The sequence below is a fragment of the Antedon mediterranea genome, chromosome 7, assembly GCF_964355755.1.
Source record: "Antedon mediterranea chromosome 7, ecAntMedi1.1, whole genome shotgun sequence".
NCBI classification, from domain to species: Eukaryota; Metazoa; Echinodermata; class Crinoidea; order Comatulida; family Antedonidae; genus Antedon; species Antedon mediterranea.
In genome coordinates, this window is record NC_092676.1 from 18,416,250 (window position 1) to 18,440,765 (window position 24,516).

Sequence of the window (24,516 nt, forward strand, 5' to 3'; positions counted from 1 at the left end):
CTTTATTTAAAAAAATACTGTTTATTTAAAATAAAGAGGAAAATACTTTTGGCATTACCGGGATAGAAGTTTCAAATACATGCAGACTTGCAATTTGTGTAGGCATATTGACAAGTTTCAAATACAATCTGTAAATCAGGCAATACAGGCGTTCCATAACAACAACAAAATAAAATAAAAATGGCTGCGTCGTTCTCGGTTTGCCGTTTGCAACTAAAACAATTATTTGCACTGGTAATTGTATGCTATATAAACTATAAATAAGAAGCATATGTCATTTATAGGCGGCATTATTTATATAACCTATTTAATTAAAATGTTTGGTCGTACTTCTTCATCTTTTTTCTTCTAGGGCTAGGCCTAGGCTAGTAGTAGTAGGCCTAGGCCTAGCTAGTAGCTAGGCTAGGCTAGGAGGCTAGGCCTAGTAGTACTTGAATTGAAGGGACCTAGCCCGCCCTAACTAAGGCTAGGTATAGTCTATTCGGCCTAGGCCCTCTAGTAGTGTAGGACAAGGCTAGCAAGCAAGAAGGCTAATAGTAGGACAGTGAGTCAGGTAGTCAAGTGGTAGGTAGCTTGGCAATGACAGTCCTCTGCCACGTCTAGGCCTGTCTGGCCTGGGGGAATCCGTCTGGGGAACTGGTATGGATGATTATATATTATTGGTTGGGTATTAATTATCATCCATTTGAAATTACAAGAAGACAAGATGCCGGCACCATTTAGCCTAATTCATTCCTTGCCTTGATCATAATGTGCGCAATATGATGCTTCTATACGTTATAAGCCCAAGTAGGCTAGCTAGACTTTAATACAAAGGACTGAACTGTAGGAGATCCAATTTTTCACAGCGAGTAATTACACATTGGAATAGTTTGCCAACCGAGTCGTCATTTCCAAAACCACTAACACATTTAAAAACCGATTGGATTCGTTAAATGGGGTTATAAAGGCACACACCGCCTAAACTTTCCCATCCAAACTAAACGAATGGTTTTTTTTTTATAGAAATCTCTACAACTTGTATGCAGAGCATCATATTGTACATCAAAACCACCAACTAAACCTAAATCAACTTCCATAGGTTTGTTTGCAACACAACGTTATCAAGTTTTCACAATTTGCATCACAACGTGATCAAGTTTTCACAATTTGCATGCTTTGCCTTTGAATAGCAAAATCGTTATATTGAATGTCAAACACAGACCTACTCTATCTGCAATCTTTATCAGATCCACTACTTAATTTATTATTTTTTACATTGCAGGAAAGCCAAGTGGAGAATCACAAACAACAACCGGCAGTAAATATGAATCAGGGCAATACTACAAACATAATGAATTCACTTACTATGATATTGAAGACAAAATGGCCAAGTCTAGGGTAGGCCAACCAGCATCACCAAGAGCTGGAGAACATTGCTGAAGCTAGCTCTTACAGACACTTATTAATGAGAGACTACAGTATGAGATTGTTGACTTCTTAGCATACTTATTGATAGTGTGTACTGTTTGTTTATGCATGATAGTCTGCAGTAGTAATTATATTCAAATGCAATTATATAACACACAAAAATAACCTATGATTTATTAATCAACTTTACTTTTATTCTGAAATTGCAATCAATAAAATTGTTACAAAAATAAATGTTTACAAGTACATGTTTATTCGCTGTTCTACTTAATTATATTACATGTCATGCCAGTAGGATTAAAATGTATTCAATAAATTCAAATAGCAAGTTTGGATTTATCTTTACTTGCTTTTCTTTACTCGACCAAAACTAATGTGCGGTATTAATTTGTTTATAGAGTCAGTTTAGCACCATATTCTCAGTGCTGTATCTCCACATATGACAATTTTGCCCAGTATCATATGCAACTTCCTTAATACAGCATCTCATTTGTATCACATGTGATGCCTGCATTATGCTTAGGTTAGGCCTACATATGTTACAGGGGTCATATGTGACAAATTTACAGAAATTGTCTGATACTGGACAAATTTAATACGTACATTGTACTGTACCAAGAATCGGCTAAGTACAATATAGTATACCAATTACTAAGATCATGTTTAACCTGTATTACATTAACAGTCCTATTTTAAAAATATATGAGAATACAACTGTACAGATGAAGATGAAATAATTAAATATTAAACAATAAAACCTGGCAATCTACAAGTTAAAATCAAATTGCTGAAATTGTTTGCGGAACATAGATGCATTTTGTGCTTCCTCTTCCTTTGATATTGAGCATGCTTTCCAGTTTGCTCGGTCTGGCATATTCAGTAGGGCAGGGCATGCCATAGCTTCTCTGCAAAGAAAACCAAATGAAATGTTTAGTGGTGGTACCAAGGGTCTTTTTGGAAGGTTAAGCCCGGGGATGTTGCTCATCTTACCGGGGATGTTGCTCATCCTACAGGGGATGTTGCTCATTCTAACGAGGAAGTTTCTCATCTTACAGAGGAAGTTGCTACCCCTGACTGGGCATATTGCTTTCTTTGTAGGCACTATAAACATAAGCGGCTGAGCCTTTAAGACGGTGGAACCGTAATCCATAACCACAACATCGGCAAGGGTTCGGAGCTCACTTGCTCTATGGTTCTGGTGGTAGAACAAGTCTTCTCGGATAAGGACAATTTGTATACAAAATGATCAACCTGGTATCTCTCAAGATCTTTTGAGTAGTGGGTTACCCCGGTGTACTACTCCACACACACAGCCACTGTTGTGGACAGATGAGAGAGCACCTTAATTGGTTGTCCTGACATGACCCTTATGGGAGAAGTATGACATCCCCAGTACCATGAGCATTGATCTATTTGTTGTAATGGCACAATACAAGAACTCATACAATTACATCCATTGTGGTTTTGATCCCAATACTCATATTTTCCATTATAGATGCCAATATCTATAGATTCTTTAATAGTGCCCTCTATGGTTTGACTTATTTTTTAATACATGCATACAACAAACATCTTTACGAAACATATACTATGTAGTACAAACCTTCCAAATTGTAATGGGAAGAACTTCTTAATACGATGCAACAATTTCTCTCCGCTGTCTAGTTCAATATAAAAGTAAGGTGCTCCCAATGCAACTATCTGAATACGAATACAAATTATTATGTTAAAATTATAATGGTGCACATTGGTCTAGAGCTTATTTGGTCAATGCTACACATTTACTTGTTTAAGATAACTAACTGTCATTAGAGATTTACGATAACTCTTTCATAGATAGAATCTATTCAATATATTAAGATAACTAAATGTCATTTACGGTAACTCTTTCATATCACTGATAGAATCTATTCAATATATTTAATCCTAAGATATAATAATATGCAACAAGTAGTACCACATACAAGATTAATTCAAACAATTTTTCAAGCACAACAATATACAAAACTACTTTTGTATTCGTATACATGTCAACAACAGTCAATGTGATAACATATTTAAATATAAGATACAAACCTGTTTCAGATCACTGTGTGTAGGAATCTCATTCAATTCAATATCTTCCTTCATACTATATTCCAACAAACTTTCTTTAATATCTAGTTCTTCGTCCTTTGCAATTGGTACCACCTACGAGAGAACAGAAATACTGGTTACAATAGGGAGACCAGTTTAATAATTGATTTACTACATATCAGCGTGTTTCTGGAAACATAAATACTGTAATCCTAACCTTCTTTTCACCCTTCAAAATTTCAGAAGTGGCACTTTAGGCATGGATTTGATACAACAGACGTGATCGACTATAGGCACTGTCAAAATGTTAAATTTAAATATTCTGGTCCTCGAGCTTAACTGGAAACTGAGGAAATTCTGATTAGGCCCTCTACGGACCCACAGAAGCAAAAAGTGTGGTGCCTACCAGATTAGCACACCGGGAGACAATCCCCTACTCTTTTTGAATAGTGTACCAAGTTTTAGCTTTAGCTTTACATCCTATCCATGTGTATCCTTTATTATTTTCGTCTAGTTTCTTTTTGCCAAAAGACAACAGAAGTATGGCGTACAGTTGTCATTGCCATTTGAAAACAAAGCATTTAGTTGGATCAACCTTGCGAATGACCTCCTTCAGCACAGTCAACCATGCCGATAGAAAATACTGAACCATCAATGTCAAAAGAAAACTTTATAAAGTATAACCTGAACATGATATGTATATCTCTATTATACCTTATTCGGCGATGCAGCGATTCAATCATAGTTACCTGAAGCTGTAAATGCTGCGTCTTGTAATTTCTTTCAAATATAACATAAGACTTATTTTTTGACTTGAAATACCTGTTAATGGCTTTCTTATACTGGTTGATCTCATCTGTAACGTCCTGAATGCAAAGCAAAAACAGGCGATTACTAACAAGAAAAGTTAACACTCATTTTATTTGCTGGCTGGCTTTTTTCAAAGTTACAAAGCAATATGAGGATGATATGTAGAGGAAATACTTTTTTATTTGTTTGAGACAATCAGTAAGAGGTTGCGAAAGCAACAAACGCCATAGCATGAATGTGTCAGCAACCACTAAATATTGTTATTGCTATGGACTGTTTTATATTTAAGTTTGGCATGCATTGGCATGCAGCATCCTCAATATGTACCTCACAAAATGGAAATGCACAATCAATAGGGTTCAACCTTGCTTGACTTAAGCTCCGTCTACACTATCAAACTTAATGTGACAAAAATATGTGATGAACCCCTTTGGTGGCGAAGTGCGCTCTAGAAATCTGCTATATTATTATTATGTGCCCATAAATGGACATGACATGATGTCGTATCACTACCATATTTAAACATCACTACCATATTTGGGCACATCACACTTTTAGTAGTTTGATAGTGTAGACAGAGCTTTAAATATTTTTTATATTGTGTTACTGTATGAGAAAAGAAAATTTATTTTGATTACTAAATTGATAATGGTTACTACTTTTAATTTCTACTATTTAAAAACCAATTATTTCTGCAGCAAGCACATTGAGACTCAACACAACACAAACAAATTGTGTTTACAACTCATTACCAATGTCAATACAGTATTATTTGTTGTTAAGTATCATTACTTATTTTAAGTTTAACTACCTGTGGTAGATCAACCTGTGACTGGAAATGACCTATAGGCAAAATCATCACATGATCGGGAATGAGACCACCTTTTGCAAGAGCAACATATGTCTGTAATAAAGAAGAACATAGTGAATTAGGTTTTACATTTAATAACAGTGAACATAATTGGTCTTAAGAACTCATTTACCCTTATAATTTGAGTGTCAGTTGACATTGTGTAAACTGCTGCTTGATTTGGGACAGCTTACTAAAACATTAGGATTTCTGCAGCCAAAAAATGCACTTATCCTAGTTTTTATTCTAGTTTTTATTTAAACTTTATTTATAGAGGGTAACTCTTCCAGCTGGACAAATTAATGCCGGTTGATATTCAAGGGCCCTCTTAAATTCAATAAAATACATTACGATACATTACTATTATATAATTATATGTCTTTTTTAATTTGTCGTTTTTTAATTGTTCATAGTTCATTCAGTAATAAATTTTGCCTGACTAATATCTTAAAACTTACCGTTGTTCCAACACTGACTACTAAATGTTTTTCAACTTCTGGGCTTCCAAGACAGAACCAACAAGGACCATTTGCTTTAGCTGTTGATCATAGTATTGTTATTAGGTTTTTATCATATCATGTTTATTTTTCATATAAATTTATTTTGGAATTAAGTGTGTTAATACTGCTTCTAATAACATGTTCTTAGTTTTGATGGATCTATGCTTTTACTACCACATACTAAAACATATTGTAGAATCAAATGTGACTATAATGAAAGGCTTCCTAATCCATTTCATGTTATATTTAGTTTGTGATTTGAAAACAACTACTGTTCAGAACATTAGTGTAACTTTAAGTAAATCTCATCTCTCATTTCAACCACTAAATAAAAAACTTGTGACGTCAAGTGAATGAAACAGATAGTTTATATCAACTGAAAACACTTGGGCTGGCCCAAACTCACTCTTGGACGGGTTCAAACTATCCCTTGAATATGGAAAGCCAAACCCGCCAAAAATACATAATACATACCATCCACCAATAATTAATTCGTACAAAATTCAAACCATCCAATATTATCTCATGCAGTTCAATGAAAACTTAAACCATTCACCTAGTATCTACACCATCCAATACAATGTGTGACCATCTACCACTAGCCCAAACGACAATACGCCGAACAAACTACCCATAACACAAACCATCTAAAGAATGTTGAGCCCAGGCAGCAATAATTGAATTAATCTAACGTTAATACAAGTATATATTAGCCAACTCATTTATCAACATTTCATGTAGTTCATGAACATTTCAAACAAAGCATCTTAATTTTAGTTCATCGAATTATAATTCTAATTCATTGCCTGTTTTATACACCGTTCGTCTGTTCAACAGTTGAAACAACTGTTTTGCACACGATACGCCCGTTCGTGAGTTCAAACCATGATATTTGAAGCATCGACTTTCCAAACAGCGATTTTTCGCACCGAACGTATTTTCTTGAGTTAAAGTGGTTGCATTTCAATCACTTGCTTTTGATTGGCCAGTATTACACACCGTTCGCTTGTTCGTGATTTCAAACCATGATATTTGAAGCATCGACTTTCCAAATGGCGATTTTTCGCACCGAACGTATTTTCTTGAGTTAAAGTGGTTGCATTTCAATCACCTACTTTCGATTGGCCAGTATTACACACCATTCGCTTGTTCGTGATTTCATGTGATAACATTTCATTCGACAATTTTTCAAACGTTAGTTTTTGACTCCGCTTACGTATATGTCAGTTGATATACTATTTTTTAATTTTCATACTTTCCATAGTCAGTTTTGTACATCATTCGCATTTACGCATGTAAAGTGTAGATATTCCATTCGACAAGTTTTAAAACGGTAGTTTTTTTTTTATTGTTTAATTGTAACTGTTGGCGCCGATTTTATATTGGGGGGGGGAGGGGGAGGTGTTCGGTACTGAATTTGAACAGTACACATTTTTAAATATGGTACCTCTACACGTTGGGTTATTTAATGCATGATGAATAACAAAATAATTATGATTTAATAACAATACACATGTTTTTATTTAATCCATGATAAATATTCGTAAAATATGTTTATTCGGATATTTATTAATTACGTCTCCACTATAGTCTATAAAACATAATGAATGTCATTATTTCAAAAAAATAGGCCTACCCCGTAAACAAATGGAAGCTTCTCAACAACAGTTAATTTATGCATCATAGAGAGCACAGAGCAGAAAATGGCTCTAGACCGGCCTCATCTAGCAGCCGCCGCACACGCCCGCCGCGTAGGGAGGGGAGAGAGAAGCACGACACCAGCTCTCTCTCTCCTCTGTCTCTCCCCCACAGGCGGGCGAGGTGGGTGTTATACCCCGGGCCTAGTTGTGGGGCGTAAAATTGTAACAGGCCCACAAGCTAAATTATATTATTTCATTCTGTTTTTTTTCCATTATTTAAGTTTGTGATAATGTGTGTAACCAGGGAGATGTAAAATAAATTTATAAATTAGTTTACATCTCCCTGACCTGTGTGTGTAACGTAGGCCTAGGCCTAAGTAAGTGTCATACAGTCGTAAAGTTGACATTCATCCCCCGCCCCTCAATATTAAATCGGCGCCAACAGTTACAATTTAACAATAAAACAATAAATGTGCGAAAAACTACCGTTTAAAACTTGTCGAGTGGAATATCTACACTTTACATGCGTAAATGCGAATGATGTACAAAACTGACTATGGAAAGTATGAAAATTAAAAAATAGTATATCAACTGACATATACGTAAGCGGAGTCAAAAACTAACGTTTGAAAAATTGTCGAATGAAATGTTATCACATGAAATCACGAACAAGCGAACGGTGTGTAATACTGGCCAATCGAAAGTAGGTGATTGAAATGCAACCACTTTAACTCAAGAAAATACGTTCGGTGCGAAAAATCGCCATTTGGAAAGTCGATGCTTCAAATATCATGGTTTGAAATCACGAACAAGCGAACGGTGTGTAATACTGGCCAATCAAAAGCAAGTGATTGAAATGCAACCACTTTAACTCAAGAAAATACGTTCGGTGCGAAAAATCGCTGTTTGGAAAGTCGATGCTTCAAATATCATGGTTTGAACTCACGAACGGGCGTATCGTGTGCAAAACAGTTGTTTCAACTGTTGAACAGACGAACGGTGTATAAAACAGGCAATGAATTAGAATTATAATTCGATGAACTAAAATTAAGATGCTTTGTTTGAAATGTTCATGAACTACATGAAATGTTGATAAATGAGTTGGCTAATATATACTTGTATTAACGTTAGATTAATTCAATTATTGCTGCCTGGGCTCAACATTCTTTAGATGGTTTGTGTTATGGGTAGTTTGTTCGGCGTATTGTCGTTTGGGCTAGTGGTAGATGGTCACACATTGTATTGGATGGTGTAGATACTAGGTGAATGGTTTAAGTTTTCATTGAACTGCATGAGATAATATTGGATGGTTTGAATTTTGTACGAATTAATTATTGGTGGATGGTATGTATTATGTATTTTTGGCGGGTTTGGCTTTCCATACTTGAACTAGCCAAACTATTCAAATGGGTTTGTCTAAACTATCCCTTGGACTGACCCAAACCAATTATTGGGCTGTCCCAAACTTCTTTTCAGCAAAGTTGGATGTTTATAATGCATTTTATATGGGACATTATAAACATCTTGGTTTTGAGATTCAGAGAGTCTGATTTTGAAAGTGTTGAGTATAAATACATGCACTGATTTAAATAAAACCTGTATGTTTTAAAGTAGCTTACGGTGCTTCTTAACCTTTCTTGGTCCTGATCCACCTTGGTGATCTCCTTGCCTCTTTTGACCTTTTTGAGGCTGCTTTGTTGAAAAGAAGTATTGGTTTGACATATCTGTCTCCTGCAAATAATCAAATAACTTTTTAATACACAAACATTTGGAAAACTTAAGCTCTGTCTACACTTTCAAACTAGTTTGAAAAAGAAAGTATGATGTGCCCAAATTTGGTGGCGATATGCCCAAATATGGTAGTGATAAAACATCATCATGTCCATATATATATATTGTCACATAAAGGTTGATAGTTTTGACAGAGCTTTACTCTGCAAACTAAATTGTGTTGCACACAATGTTCTCATTATACCAAACCAAGTACAGTACTTACATTTGATTCTGTTTGCCTTTCTGAAGATGTAGTTGAGAAGGGACATTCTGTGACATCTTGTGGCTGAACTATTAGTTCTGCATGAGTAAGTTTGCTCATTGGTACTATATTGAATGCATATAAATACTAGAAAAAAACGTTAAAAACCTATTTTAATATTCTGGGTTTCAATTTAATGGCAGGCCACGCGAGTGGCAAGAGAGTAAGCATTATGGTGTAATGGTAAGGATATTTATTTTATTTATTTACTTTATTTTATTTCAACAATATTTAATGAGGGTGGTCCATCCAGCATCAGCTGATCATTAGGGACCCTCAAACAATACAAACAGTAAATACAAAATAAACTATAAAAACACAAAATTAACAAAGATAAAAAAATAAATATATATATATAAATATAAATATACAGTATGCCTACAATGAAAGAAGGAAAAAAAGAAAAAAAATCAGAGAGAGAGAAACAGGTGTTTTTTCAAAAGAGATTTAAAGGAGGAGAAATTGTAAGAGTTACGAATGCTTAAAGGTAGAGAATTAAAGAAAGGAGGAGTATTGAAACTAAAAGAAAGTTTAAAGATTTCAAGGTAAGGACGAGTCGTATGTGCCATAAAGGTAACTTTTTATGTTTACTTTTTTCTCTCTGCTTTTTAATTTCTTATATCTCTTTATTTTTATGTATGTTTGATTGCAAACGTTTGTAATTTCTTTGGATTGTTGGAGTTTTCTTGTGTATTATGTCCATTGTTTGTATCATTAGGCAAGATACTATAGTCTCATTGCCTCATTCTTTAGATGAGACATAAAGCTGTTGGTCCAGTGTATCTACATTGCACATTTGTATGAAAGAGTCATGGATTGTCTCTCAGTGTGCTTGAGATATAACAGATACTACATCAGAGGTTCCAAGTTGAAAAAACTAAATTTCTGTGGGCGTTATTATAAACAGTGCCATGAGTGTTAATTTTGAAATAACATGTTTGTTTTGCGAACATGTTGTTTTATTTTAGATGAAAAATCTCTAGGCTAGGCCTAGCTATCCTAGGCCTAAATCGTTGAGTCTGAATTTTTGGATAGACGAGAATCTGGATAAAAAATTCGAGAAAAATCTGAAAAACTTGGGACCTCTGCTACTGTACATACAGTTTCTTATGTTCAGATATTCATGACATATTGTTTATTTCAACTGACCTTTTTCTTTGCTATATTTGCAACACTAGCTAAGCTAATAAACCTCGTCACATGTCGTTGCTTGTCTTTTAAAACCTGGTGATTCCTGTATGGCAACCTTTCATAGTAGACGTCATCTAACCCTGCAAAGTGGTACCTCGGTTGTAAGGCTAGTGCAAGACCTGCAAGTTTGCTTGATCCTGATTGGTCAGATCCTGGTCCGTCCTAAAAATTGTTATTCAGACAATGAAGCAATTATTGTACATTAGTTATTATACAGTATGGTGTGATGCCTACTGTACACATAAACATACTGCCAGTCATGTGATAATCTTTGCAGATTCCACCTATTGTACTTACTGGTTTTATGGCAAACCTCTCAACATTCCGTGGCCACTGTGACGTTATCAAAACATCAACTCCTTTAAAAGACGAGTTTGAAACTAAGGGCATGGCCAATTCATTGATGTCTTGTTCTGTGAAGGTGTGTTGTTCTCTTGGACCGGTACCCTCTTGCTCAACCCCGCTAAGGTATGCTACCTGCAGACCCGACATCATGTTCATGACACCTTTCCGACCTAAAAAAAATGTTTAAAAAACAAAAGTAATTATTTGTTTTTATTTGATCTATTCAATATAGTCCTAAAACAATTTAAATAATACAACTATTAAAAAATGATTGAAACAACTAATGTATTGTATTGGATGACAGACCTTTATAGTACAACTTGATTCCTTAAACATATGATAACTCTCGGAATATAATTACAGTACAATTTTGATAGTGTGTAGCATAAACATAAATTGTAATTACATGAAGTATATTGTATATTATATAACACCTATATAAATTCCTGTCATTTGATTGGACGAATGTGGGTCACATGGCGTGCAATAGTACGCACTATTCAACGATCGTTAAATAGTACTTTTTGAAACATTTTTGTGTACGAAAAAAAAACGTCTAGATGTTATATAAAACAAATAATGAATGTTTTGTATTCGTGTAATGGTACAAATAATGGCACTTGGTGAATGATGAAAGGTTATATCAACTCGGCTTTGCCTCGTTGATATAACCTTTCATCATTCACCTCGTGCCATTATTTGTACCATTGCACTCATAAACATTCATTATTTGTATATTAAGCTATATCTATACTATCAAACTTTATGTGACAAACAAAATGTGATGTGTCCATAATATGGACATGATGATGTCACTACCATATTTGGGCATACTGTATCATTACCATATTTGGGCACATCACACTTCTTTTGTCAAATTAGTTTAGACAGAGACTTTCTGAAACAGGATGCTCTTTGGGAAAGTCTAAAAATGTCTAGCTTTTTGAAAATATTCATTCAGTTATCAGAATGCATACTTACGATATGTCATTCAGTTATTTGTTGCAATTTGGAAAAATAAAAAAAAATACCTTAATGAGAGCTCACTCAAACATGTATTGAAAAACTCGAAAGGTTATTGGGAGACTTAAGAGGCCTACATTTTCTAGGTGTCCAGGGTTCTAAATTCACTAGAAACCAAGGGTTCAACCTGCTCACATTAAGCATTCTAACCTCAATGGTTGTAGGCTTAAAAGAGTTTATATGGTAAAAACCCACTGACCTAGATATGTTACATTCTCTGCAATCTCATATCCATTAGGTGATTTTGAAAACATTTCCCTTTCTTCTGCCTTATTAGCACCAAGTATGTAAGTTGGCATGGGAGCTGTAAAAAAAAAACACAACAAGATAATGTATATGCATAACTCACAACCGTATGTAATTAAATTTACATTTTGTTCAAATACTCCTCAGTCCCTACAGAGATTAAAATGGAGAAAGTTCATTATTTTAATGTGTATTTTCATATCAATGTGTTATCATGGGAGACACGGTAAAGTCATACAGTAGTTGCATACTTACACAAAAGGTGTAAAATGTATGTAATTAGGGGATGATTGGGTTTCGTACGATGAGGCACTTAAAAAAAAACAAAATTCCTTTGCTTGAGGACCGTCGTACCCGACTGTGCAAGGAATATTTCCCAAAAAACTGAAAACCCCTAGTCATATCCTGCACAACCTACTCTCACCACCTTGCCTTGTTCCATACCAATTGAGATCAGTCACTGAATTTCCTATGCCAAAGTGTAATACCAATAGATCAACTTTATTACACTGGTATATTTAATGGTTGGTAGTTGCCTTTTCTTTGCACAGTCTGGGTGTAATCCCACCCCTACTTTATTTATGATTTCACAAACAGCCATATCCCCGGGTATAGTCCCAGTATTGACTTTTGGTCCGGATGTTGTAAGACTCTATAGCCATTTTTTTTACAAGAAATGCTTACCAACCATTTTTTTTGCTGAATCTTTGTTTCCCCTGGTATAGTCCCACCCCACAAAGTTGGTCCAATTTCGTGTTCTAGAGGGTGGGACTATACCAGAGTATATACGGTATATATATATTGACTAAAAAATGCACAAAATATTCCTTCTTGATGGAAACTAGTCCTGACCACCACATGGTTTAAAGCGGTTCAATGCACCTATTGCATACAATTACCTGTTGCCTGCTTGCTCTCATATTTCAACCAATTAGTTTTTGATTTCTCTGAACTGTCAAAAAAAGACCCAACACAGAAAAGTGCCTGAAACATAAGAAAATGGATTACTTATAGAAAGTACAGTAGTATTTTTTCTTTTCATATCGACCACTATAGTTTTTCCAGGTAGGTTTGGGTCCTTTTTTGGTCTCTTATGCCTTTCTCATAGATTGGGATAGAACTCTTTGCGCTGAAATATCAGAGTCTAACGAATAAGGTGTACGAACATTAGTTGTGTAGCTTTCTCCTTTTCATCTGGCAATCCACAGAAAGGGATAAATAAAATATTAAACAAGACTAAATTTATCAAATAAATATGATTATTATGTCCTACAGTACCTCAAATGGTCCAGCTTTTTTATTTACTTTTTCAACTCTTTTGAATAACTGATCTAAGTTACCCTCCACATCACCACTTACTAAACTGAAAGGTTAAAAGAAAAATATTTGTAAACTTGAAGGTAATGAGTAGGCTTATGTATTTGTCTGACAAGCAAGACTTCATGGTCAGAACCAGTTGAATATACTCTAGGCCTTTTTCACAATACGGAAGACATCTTCGATCGATGGCAAACAATGCTGTGCAGCGAATAATAACCACTAAAAATAACAGCGTTTTCAGGGGATTTCAGGACAATTAATTTTAAAATCATAACTTACTCCTATTATGGAGGGTCGTGTAAGAAAAAAAGTTACTGTAAATTAAATGTACTTGGATGAAGATTGGCCTACAATATTATATGATTGAAAAATATAGAAAAATTGTTTTGATCGACTAAAATACAACAGAAAAAAGACAGTGTATAAAGTGGTATGTCACTATGCTTATTTATATAGTATACACAGTATTTTGCTGATTTTAACTTGTTTCTGGAAAGAAAAATATATACAAGTTAAAGCATCTTAATAAATAATATTGTCTTCACTTCACATGTCATCATAAAACCCCTACTGTACAGGCGATACCGGGCAAAGATTAGTATGACCGCAAACAATGTAAACAATTTACACTCTCTGTTGTTTTCAAAAATGATAATTGCATAATAATATATAAAACTACAATTTTTTTTGTAATTTATTTTATATATAGGCCTATTATTCATTATAATTTAATATATATCAACATTGGCAATAATATCAATAAAATCATGTTATTGTAGTTCAAACACCTTTCCAAAACACAACTTAATAAATATTCAAAAAATGTATATTAACAATCAGTGATTTTGGACTAAAGTGAGACGTTTTTTTAGGGCCACAAGGTAGGTGGGATGTTTCGCCCCAAAAGTGGGCCGAATCGTTCCGACCGGAATCGCTAGAGAGAGGGTCACCAGTCCTGGCTAAACACAGTATGAAATGAATTTATTTAGGCCTAGCCTCCTAGTAGGAATCCTAGGCCTAGGCCCTAGGCTAGGGTAGAATCATTCAAGTCACGGAGATCCCAAGTCACCTCCAAGTCACACACACTTACATTTTTACAGGTTCCATTGCAGTTTGACTAACTAGGCCTAGGAAAAACACATTTTTTTTCAAACGTGGACGTGACTCGCGCCGTATGGACGTGACGTACATAGAGTTCTTTGACTTCTTTCTGTGAATTTTGTTTGTATTTTTATACTGCTCCGTCAATATCAACGCGTTGCTCATAAACCAAATTGCGTTCACGGTACTTCGAATGTGAGTGTTTAGAGTGATAAATGACGCATTCTAAAGCAACGAAACGCATATTTACAATTTTTAATTCTTTGCGGTTGCCTTGCGAACGTTATGCTTTGCCAATTTTTGGAAATGGAGGAAGCACAAGAGGAAGGGCCAACAAACTAAGTTTAGATTTATTAATTTATTTCGTTTCACCATTGAAAATGACAGACTCACTAGGAGCTATTACATGGTGGGGTTTTAGCCCTGCACTTGATTTACAAGATAAAGGTATACGATGTTCGATTTACATTTAACCATAACATATGTTATGTTTAACCATATTTTTTTTTGTCAAATTGTGAATGCTTTCTAATTTCTTCTTGTTGCACAGCTGCTCTGAGTCCTGGGAAAAATCTTTGTTTTTTTATTGAGGATAGGCCTAGGCTGCCATCTAATTTTGTTGGTGTAAAGGCTATATTAGCACGATCAACCGTCTTCCTGACATATTGTTTTTTATCTGTAGCTAAGCCTACAGTCAGCTGTTTCCTGATTGTGCACCTTTCTTAATTAATTTAATTCTGTTGTGGGTACACATGCTTGCAGTTAACTGTGTCGATATAAAACTTTACATTACACATCCAGTCTACCGTGCCTTAACCTAAGCAATAGAAAACAAACAATTACATGCAGAGCCAAGTCATATATAGGCCCTATACACTTTAAAGAAAGAGAATTAATTGTAGCTACACACCAACATAAAAGCTTCAACAAGGTTTTTTTCGACATCATCCCTGTAATAATACTAATTTTATTTTATTTTTGTAGATATTGAAACGGAAGCTAAACATTTAAATTTAGACAATGAGTCGACTACTGAAGCTGTCAACATTTTGCTTGTTGGTGCGGGTGATATACGACACATTCTGGAAACAATATCCCGAGCTTATCGCCACACCAACAAACAACTCAATGTGAGTATAAACCCACACATTTAGTTGATTACCGTTTATGAAGAATTCCTGGAATCAAGTAGTCAATCAATCGTACCATTTTTTAAGCGCCACTCCAACGGTCATTGCTCATAGCGCTGTCAGAAAGAAAAGTTTTTAGACTTCAAACTTTCCAAAGATATCAAGTTTCTAAAACAGTATGTAAAGGTATGTTTCAGAGCCTATGCCCAGCAGTACTGAATGTCCGATCTCCCCAGCTATGTTTTCTCCTTGGAATGTGCAAGAGCATTTATTTGTTCGATCTCAGTTCTCTTTTCCTCAGTAAGCAAGAAGAAGGCAGAGACTAATGGACCTAAAAATAAAGTAGAAGGCTTATTTAAAAAAAATCCCTATTTTTAATTTTTAGCCAATTGAAATTGAGAAAAATTGAACTTAAGCCATGTCTACACTATCAAAAAATGTGATGTGCCCATATATGGACATGATGATGTCATATCACTACCATATTTAGGCATATCACTACCATATTTGGGCACATCACACTTTCTTTGTCAAACTAGTTTGATAGTGTAGACAAAGCTTTAGAAATAATAATAATATTGTTTACGTTTCAGTTTTACGTTGTTGAAAACAGCTTGGAATTGTTAGCGCGACAACTGCTTCTACTGATGATTGCGTGTGAAGACAGGAATCGTATGGGACTACAAGAAAAGATGGAGCTATTCTTAGAAGTATTTGGCAATAGCCTAATTCGGCAGCAGACTAACGAATACATAATTGAAAAGTCTAACTTGCTTATTAAGTATGTTTCAAATTCCTTTTTAAAGCTTGGTTCCCACTAGCGACGCAACGTAACGCAACCTACACAACGTAAGAAAATGCCCTTCCAATCATTGTGTTTGCCCCCGCCTGCGTGAAATCAAACCTGCGATGTTTGCAGCATTATTGCGTCGTCAGTTCCCACTTGTGATTATGCAATACAGAACTTTGCGTCAATACGTCGCTGCGTTGCGTCCTAGTGGGAACCACGCTTTAGAGACACATTTGTCCTGAGACAAGTTTCACATTTGTCGTATTCGTTTCGTGACTTTACCATTGAGTACAGTTTTTCATTTGAGTACTTATTTAACAGAGTATTCTGAGTGCTGATTGCTCTCAACAAAAAAGCTTGCGTTTGTTAATGTTTTCTATTCAAAAGATTTTCTGTTGAGCACCATCATTTTACAATCGGCATTTGAATACAAAAAGTACTCAACGAATCTTATGTTTGACTACGATAAAATCAAATACGACAAAAAGTCAACATAAACAATATATTTGGAGTTATGTTTATGTTTATAAAATATACTAACCAAAACTGAAAAACAAATTTTTATTGGATGATTATATGAATTATTACTCAAAATCATTTTGGTTTTGACCTACATGCAAAAAAATAATTATAATTTATTTTCAGAATGGTCACAGATTTAGACTTCCTCGCATCTTCGTTCCCGGCACTTGATATTTCTGCTTTGAAGTTCAAGGAAAGAGATCAACTGGAAGCAATTTTCAAGTTTTGGAGAAACCCTGACAACCAAGTGTTTGATATATCAACTTATTGGTACATTTTAACTTTACGTTTCAAAAGATATAGACTAACTTTTGTCCCGGACTAGATAGTTCTGAACTAAAGTTATATTCCCTTTCAAGAATACGGGCCCTAAAGTTTGAGAGTCATGTGTTAAAGTATTGCTATAGTTCATTCATTATTCTTCATTAGTGGATATCCATATTTTCATTTTCAACAGACAACTTATATCCGATTCGCACAAACAACACACATACATAAAAAATATCAAACAATTTGGTTTATATCTCCCAAGATTATACTCTATATTTCACACTAGTTTGTTAAGTGTAATGTAAAAACTCAGTAGAAAGATACATGCACATAAGCACAGATACCACATGTTACATCAATGTATTGACTTATTACCAACTTATTCCAAGATTTTACAAGTATAAGCACAGAAATGCTTTCACACAATACCTAGTTAATAATAATTTGTTATCAGTACATCACTGTACTTTTTTATAAGATTTTTACAGGTATTAAACTGTACTTTTGTCTTGGGTTCTGCCATCTACCTCATATCTAAAGGCAGTTCCTTATCCTGATTCACACAATAGCTTTCACTAAATTTGTAAATTCCTCAATTTTGTCCACAGGGATAATCGAGTACGTAAACATCTTGATCAACGCTATGATTCACGGCGCAATTGTTTTGATTGGGACTACAATATGAAACTAAGGGATAGAGGAGCATCAGTTATTAATGCTAAACAGTATGGCGCTTGGAGAGACACTGGAGTGGCGTTTGAAGCCAGGGATGGCAACTATGACATTCCAAATAAGACATTGGCATCTGGTTTACTCTTTAAACAGGTACTGAATTTTGGAATTCTTCTCTGACTAGTCTTCAATGATTGTTTCAGTTGTATTTCACACAACATATTATACTATATGTAGAAAACTCTGTTATTTACTGTGCTACTATGTTTTTAGGGAGGGGCTACAATGCAACAACGTGGATACTGGGGTGATATTGTCTGCAGTCCTTACCTTGCATATGGAATTGAAAGTGAAAACAAAGAATTATTCAAGACTCAGAATGGAACACATATTAGGGTTAGTAAGTCACAACCATAGAGAAGAAGTCATATTTAATATCAGACACGATTGGGCTGCAGGCCTAAATTGTCTGGTTTTCTGGATGCAGGAGAGATTTTGAGACCTTACAGAAAATTATAGTTTTAGCAAAGTTTCCCCCGGAAGGCAGAGAGCAAGTGCACAATGCAATCAATGATAAACAGGTGCTCATGATGCAACTGAGTCAGTAGTTTAAGTCACTTGTATTCAACTTCATACACAACTGCTTTAGAAACAGAGAAAGTGACATAACATTTGGTAAATTTGTTTATCAGAAAAAGATAAAAGTATTTTGAGTCCTTTTTTTCTTAACGAAAAAGCCTGAGCACATTTTAATATAACCATTCTAAAACAACAAAGTACTCAACCAATCTTTATGTTGACTACAAAAGTTTCCAATAAAATTGTCAACACCATAAATTTTGTTCTAAAACTATATTTCCAGACTGCTGCAGATGTTTCGGAGTTTAACGTTCTATCCCTTCTTTATGAACTCTCAAACAAGGAGACGTATGTACCAAAAGAAACAATGGAAGGAAAGAAACAAGATATCCCCTCAGCTACTTTAACAGAAATAACTGAAGAGGAAGAAGAAACAGAAGATGATGTCAAAGAAAATGGTACTTGCAATGAAGAACAGATTACAGGTGTGTTAATAAGAATAATAAATTAGGTTTACAGAATACAGTATGCGCTTAACAATAGAAATAAAAAGCTGAAAACTAAGAGGAAAAAAGAGTGAGTTTCAGAGCAGCCTATAAATGATTGAAGTAGCCTGACAGATAGAGGTTGGTAAACCGTTCCAAAGGGTGACAGATGCTTAAGAAAAGGAACAAAAAACCATATTAAATGCTTTGTTGACGGATGGATGGAATTAGTGAGTAGAGACTCTGAACTAGATCGCAGAGGTCTCTTAGGAATATATGGATCAATCAAATTCAAAATAAAAGCAGGCGAGGTATTCACCAGTTTCAACAACCATCGTCTAAAGTAAAATACAATCAAACTGCATTAAGCTATACATTATAAGTGTAGCTAAAATTGTCTGAAGGTGATTGGCCGATAAAAACTGACAGCTTGCCCATGGCAAACCAATTGAAATGCTGTTAACAGGACGAAGGTGAAATAGAGAAATAATTCTCTATAGAGGTCAATGCTAAACTTCAAATACTGTACGCCCCTATAAATTTTAAGATTTTATCTATTCTCTGTAAAGCCTGTTTTTACACACACATTAGAACTGAATTTTAAATTAATCCCATTTTACTATAAAATTTCCTGAACTGTATGTATGCATTGCTCAAATTAACCCTGTTGTACTGTATATATAATAAAAACGACCTTGAATGATCCCATTCGAGATTTTGAATAGCCTTGAGCCACAATTGTTACACATCTACTGTAAACCTGATGTTTCAAATACTCCATGCTTTGAGCTATGCTAACATCAGTCTGACATAACGCTAGGCTATTCATTACTTTATCAACATTGGCAACCTTTGTACCATTTCTTTAAGCCATTAATTAGTGTATTCTTTTTTTTGCAGATAACATATTATTGGAAAATGTCAAAATCTTTTTCCTTCCCCTTGGCTCAGCAGCTGAAATTCATAAAAAGAGTAAATACAAGAAATTGTTCAACCTGGTCTATTTCTCAAATAGGTAAAGAATTTTAAATAAAGAAAAGTGCCGATTATTTGAATTTATGAATCATGGAGGTAACCAGTTATGGATCCAAGGCTGGGGGACTAATATTATTATATTATTAGTTTTTCCTGAAGATTATTACGGAGATTTGATTCCATTGTTATGTAATTGCCACTAAAAATTACGATTGTTGATTTGCTGTGCAATATATGAGAGTTTCATTTCCGGCCAATTAAAGATGCCATTTACTGTATCATGAAATGGGGTGTTATTAACCACAATTTGCTTTCCACAACCCCCACAATGAGGGCCTGTGGCTCATGTACTTAGTGGTCTTGTCTGCCTCCCCTCCCCTAATTTAACATGCTGGATCCGCCCCTGGTAACTAAATACTACACCATTTTGAGCTAATATTCTTTACCACAAACGTTTCCGGCATATATACATTCACATACGTCGTCCTACCAACTTTACAATATCAAACAGTTTGTTAAATCACCTAGCCAGCTAGTTTCTTTTTTATTCCGTCCATGCTGTAGCATATATGACTGTTTTACGTTTAGCGTAGCAATCTTTATTCTTTTTTATAGCATGGTTCATAACATTAATGAATCGTTAAAGACAATAATGGCAGATGGAGCAAAGGTAGTCCTTGAGACCGCTAAGTTTATGTTGGAGTTAACCGAAGAGCAGTACATGCAATATGTAAATAAAGTAACAGCAATGGTTAAGAATATTGGATGCAAGGTATGGAATGAATTATAGGTACAATAAACAGTGGACCCCGCTCTTTGGGTCATCCTTTTTTCAGGGGACATTCTCCAGTGAGACAAAACGGGGGGAAATGTTTTGATACTATGCCCAAATTCTATTCAAGGGACACTGCTTAAGGATATACTTTATTGGGTTGTGAAGGTGTCCCTTACTGTAGTACCAGACAGCAGTTATGAGGTTGGACATGTATTGTTATAATAATAAAGCTTATTCTACAAACGGTATTCCCCCTCCATTATTTTTCTTGTGACAAAAGTAAAGTAGGTAATAGGAATTCTACTGTATTTTGATACATTACGTTTGCCTAGGTTTGCAATTATTAGTTCAGTATGTGCCATTAATTTATTTGTTTTGTCATTTCAGCCTTCTCCTAAAAGTGATGCAAAAAATGACAACTTTGCCACATTCACATTCTTAGGAAACGAATGAGGTTTTCCAGTCAAACTCTATCAATAATGAAAGAATATCCACAAAATATATTTCAACATCATGATTTAGGGGTGCGTGAACCAGAAATTAGCGCATTCCAACATTCTGTGGTGTATTCTATGAATTTTCTTGGCTGAATATTGATACAGAATCATGCATTTTATGATGGGTATGAAATTGGAATTTCCTCATGGGGCATTCAGTGAAGTATAGAGCCCTCGAGTTGGCAAGCATGGGACGGCATCTACTGAAGCATAGAACCCTTGAGTTGGCAAGCATGGGACTGCATCCACTGAAGCATAGAACCCTCGAGTTGGCAAGCATGGGACGGCATCTGATGAAGCATAGAACCCGCGAGTTGGCAAGCATGGGACGGCATCTACAGTACTGAAGCATAGAACCCTCGAGTTGGCAAGCATGGGACGGCATCTACTGAAGCATAGAACCCTCGAGTTGGCAAGCATGGGACGGCATCTGATGAAGCATAGAACCCGCGAGTTGGCAAGCATGGGACGGCATCTACAGTACTGAAGCATAGAACCCTCAAGTTGGCAAGCATGGGACTGCATCTACTGAAGCATAAACCCTCAAGTTGGCAAGCATGGGACTACATCTACTAAAGCACAGAACCCTCAAGTTGGCAAGCATGGGACTGCATCTACTGAAGCATAGAGCCCTCAAGTTGGCAAGCATGGGACTGCATCTACTAAAGCATAGAACCCTAGAGTTGGCAAGCATGAGACTGCATCTACTAAAGCATAGAACCCTAGAGTTGGCAAGCATGGGACTGCATCTACTGAAGCATAGAGCCCTCAAGTTGGCAAGCATGAGACTGCATCTACTAAAGCACAGAACCCTCAAGTTGGCAAGCATGGGACTGCATCTACTGAAGCATAGAGCCCTCAAGTTGGCAAGCATGGGACTGCATCTACTAAAGCATAGAACCCTAGAGTTGCCAAGCATGGGACTACATCCACTGAAGCATAGAACCCTCAAGTTGGCAAGCATGGCTGATGAGACAAGAAGCAGAATAAGTTTATGATGGATCAAATGAACAATTGAAGCAATTCAATCAAAACTGGACACACCTTTAAGGTTCTTTCACACCTGCTCTGGTCCGGCGGCTCCGGCAAATAAAATTGAACGTCAATGTTTCGTTTTCAGGACACTCCATGTGGCTGTGTGCCAATCGATTGGTCTGTGACACACCCTGAGACTGGCCTATGACATCCCTTAGAATGGCATGTGGCTCTGACACGCCCTTGATTATTTCTGTAAATTCTAAATTTTAAAATACATTTTGAATATTAAAGAATTTGGTTTTGGAAGAGTTGACAAAAATTGTACAGAATTGTGTACAGAATCAATTGTCGGTCAATAAAATGATATTTTTCAAAATTGTTGTGTAATTGAAAAATATGAATTCTTAAAAAACTACCACTGTGCAAAAATCTAACTCAAAAAAACAGGTTGAGGTTTATGTAGTTAAGAAATTGTATTCTTAAAAACAAAAAGATCCCTACCCTAGATGTTTTTGAATTTCAGGTCGATTAATTTTGGCAGATTTAAAACAATGGTTTCGGCCTAATAATTGAATATTAAATTAAATACAACATGTAATATAATATGTGTTTAATAAGATTTTTTATTTAAAATTATCATTTATTCACAATGTTTTACCAGGCTGTAATTATATGTACTAACATTAAAAAAAAAAAAAAAAAACTTTTACGTGTTATACTATGCGTCAATAAGCATAACAAGTAAAACGCAACTGAGACTGATTGATGATGTTTAAATGCAAAAATAATAGCCGACTTATATTGCCTGATGCATGTTTACAATTAGGTGCAGAATAACCGATGATACGTCTATTTATCAGGCTATAGATATACACTAGAACTGTTTTGTCTTGTCTCTTTGTATTTAATAGAATGAGAAAACACTCTTAAATCTTTGTTAAATGACCAATTTGACAGGTTTTATGCCAAGGTTTCTGATATTTTAAAATTCAATGAAGTCCCAATAGACTTACACATTATATCATCTTCAATTCTGCATGGTTAATTTACACCGCGACAATGACTGAAAGATTTTCAGTGTAGGCAATAAACAGTAAAATAAATTGTTGTGTTTGAGAAATGATAACACAGATTCTTTACAACATTTTGAGTGCTAGAGAAGACGATAAGAATAATTTTATAAATGCAATTGAAATGATCAAGTAAAGAAATAAACGAATGCTTTTGATAGAAATAGAGTGGGGTTAAAATAATAGTTTGGTTCTATGCTTTAAAATAACTTAATTTTGTCACCATTCTTTTAGTAGGCCTACCTTGTATCTCCACATAATATAATTTGACCGGGCACAATATCACTTTTTATGTTTATTGTATTTTTAAAATATTGTATTTTTTTTAATTGGAAAAATATATTGGAAATATTTTTCCAATAAAATATAAACAAATATCTATTTTCAGGCCTCAACAAAGTTTCAGGGAAAATAGAGATACAAGGTTTTAAAAGCAATGCTAAACAAAATCTTTAATGGAAAATTTTAACGTATTGCGGAAAATATTAAGGAATGTGTAAACATAAAAAGAAAGACAAAAATCTAATTAGGGAAGACCGGTTATATTTCCATTTTTATATTAAGAAAATGTAAATAACTTGGCAAGTTAACAGATTTGAAGGCTAAATTTAATGAGCTTTTTTTTTTATAGAAAAGTCATATAATTATATTTTAACAGTTTATGAACATATGGCAAACCAAGAAATGTCTTTTTGTTCTTTTTACAGATTTCCAAATTTGTTATAAATTAAAAAAAATTTTCTATGAATATTATATGTCTCTGCGTCTTAAATTGTAAAATAATGTTTCTACTTTCATTGTGGTCCCGAAATGGAGTTTTGTCTTTTATAACAGTAGACTATATTGTTTGTTCCATTTTTTTTAAAGCAATTGTTTTGCTTCAAACTTTTATATTGCTAAGGAAGCGATTGTAATGAGCCATTTCTTCCCCTTTCAAACATGGCAGTTTGAAGAACAAATATGAATTCCAATTTACAATCAACAATACACTACTTTATTTGTTATAACATAGCTTTAGAATTTCATTTCTAGATGTCCTAATAATTAAAGGTTATAGGTCAGAAAATCAGGAATATTGAGGTAGGGGGTTGTAATTTGATGCAATTAGTCTATAACTTGACAGAGATATTAAATGCATGCTTCATTTGAATGTATTGATCATTGTAATACAGTACAGTATGCTGCACCGTTATACAACAATATTAGCATCACTGCTATACGATATT

The 24,516-nt window shown here is 34.8% G+C and overlaps 3 protein-coding genes across 3 annotated transcripts; 2 read left to right on the plus strand and 1 right to left on the minus strand.

The window, feature by feature from the left end:
• Positions 1–171: 171 nt before the first annotated feature.
• Positions 172–1,642, plus strand: LOC140055692 (uncharacterized). Its single transcript, XM_072101061.1, has 3 exons — positions 172–234; positions 1,006–1,081; positions 1,265–1,642. The coding sequence occupies exons 1-3, from the start codon at positions 181–183 to the stop codon at positions 1,420–1,422; spliced, it is 288 nt and encodes a 95-aa protein (XP_071957162.1). The 5' UTR covers positions 172–180; the 3' UTR covers positions 1,423–1,642.
• A 7-nt stretch (positions 1,643–1,649) lies between these two features.
• On the minus strand, positions 1,650–14,626 carry LOC140055689 (CWF19-like protein 1). The gene is made up of 14 exons (XM_072101056.1): positions 14,537–14,626; positions 13,405–13,489; positions 13,026–13,110; positions 12,080–12,184; positions 10,810–11,027; positions 10,471–10,674; positions 9,283–9,408; positions 8,906–9,017; positions 5,605–5,684; positions 5,108–5,200; positions 4,236–4,352; positions 3,487–3,600; positions 3,014–3,111; positions 1,650–2,315 (listed from the first exon to the last, which is right to left on the minus strand). The coding sequence occupies exons 1-14, from the start codon at positions 14,551–14,553 to the stop codon at positions 2,177–2,179; spliced, it is 1,593 nt and encodes a 530-aa protein (XP_071957157.1). The 5' UTR covers positions 14,554–14,626; the 3' UTR covers positions 1,650–2,176.
• A 232-nt stretch (positions 14,627–14,858) lies between these two features.
• LOC140054096 (dynein axonemal assembly factor 3-like) lies at positions 14,859–23,917 on the plus strand. Its single transcript, XM_072098942.1, has 10 exons — positions 14,859–14,994; positions 15,532–15,677; positions 16,271–16,458; positions 17,113–17,259; positions 17,868–18,084; positions 18,205–18,327; positions 18,794–18,995; positions 19,896–20,010; positions 20,586–20,742; positions 21,133–23,917. Exons 1-10 carry the CDS (start codon positions 14,928–14,930, stop codon positions 21,196–21,198), a joined length of 1,428 nt encoding a protein of 475 aa, XP_071955043.1. The 5' UTR covers positions 14,859–14,927; the 3' UTR covers positions 21,199–23,917.
• Positions 23,918–24,516: the final 599 nt, after the last annotated feature.

What these genes read in the sequence shown, in the direction of transcription:
- LOC140055692 (XM_072101061.1), top strand. Translation starts at nt 181, where the DNA reads ATGGCTGCGTCGTTCTCGGTTTGCCGTTTGCAACTAAAACAATTATTT. An exon ending in TAAAACAATTATTTGCACTG is followed by an intron (nt 235 to 1,005) that starts GTAATTGTATGC and finishes TTTTTTTTATAG; the next exon opens with AAATCTCTACAACTTGTATG. An exon ending in ACCTAAATCAACTTCCATAG is followed by an intron (nt 1,082 to 1,264) that starts GTTTGTTTGCAA and finishes TTTACATTGCAG; the next exon opens with GAAAGCCAAGTGGAGAATCA.
- LOC140055689 (XM_072101056.1), bottom strand. An exon ending in AAGAAAGGTTAAGAAGCACC is followed by an intron (nt 5,685 to 8,905) that starts GTAAGCTACTTT and finishes TATGATCAACAG; the next exon opens with CTAAAGCAAATGGTCCTTGT. An exon ending in TAGTCAGTGTTGGAACAACG is followed by an intron (nt 5,201 to 5,604) that starts GTAAGTTTTAAG and finishes TCTTTATTACAG; the next exon opens with ACATATGTTGCTCTTGCAAA.
- LOC140054096 (XM_072098942.1), top strand. Translation starts at nt 14,928, where the DNA reads ATGACAGACTCACTAGGAGCTATTACATGGTGGGGTTTTAGCCCTGCA. An exon ending in TTTGATATATCAACTTATTG is followed by an intron (nt 17,260 to 17,867) that starts GTACATTTTAAC and finishes TTTTGTCCACAG; the next exon opens with GGATAATCGAGTACGTAAAC. An exon ending in CAATGAAGAACAGATTACAG is followed by an intron (nt 18,996 to 19,895) that starts GTGTGTTAATAA and finishes TTTTTTTTGCAG; the next exon opens with ATAACATATTATTGGAAAAT.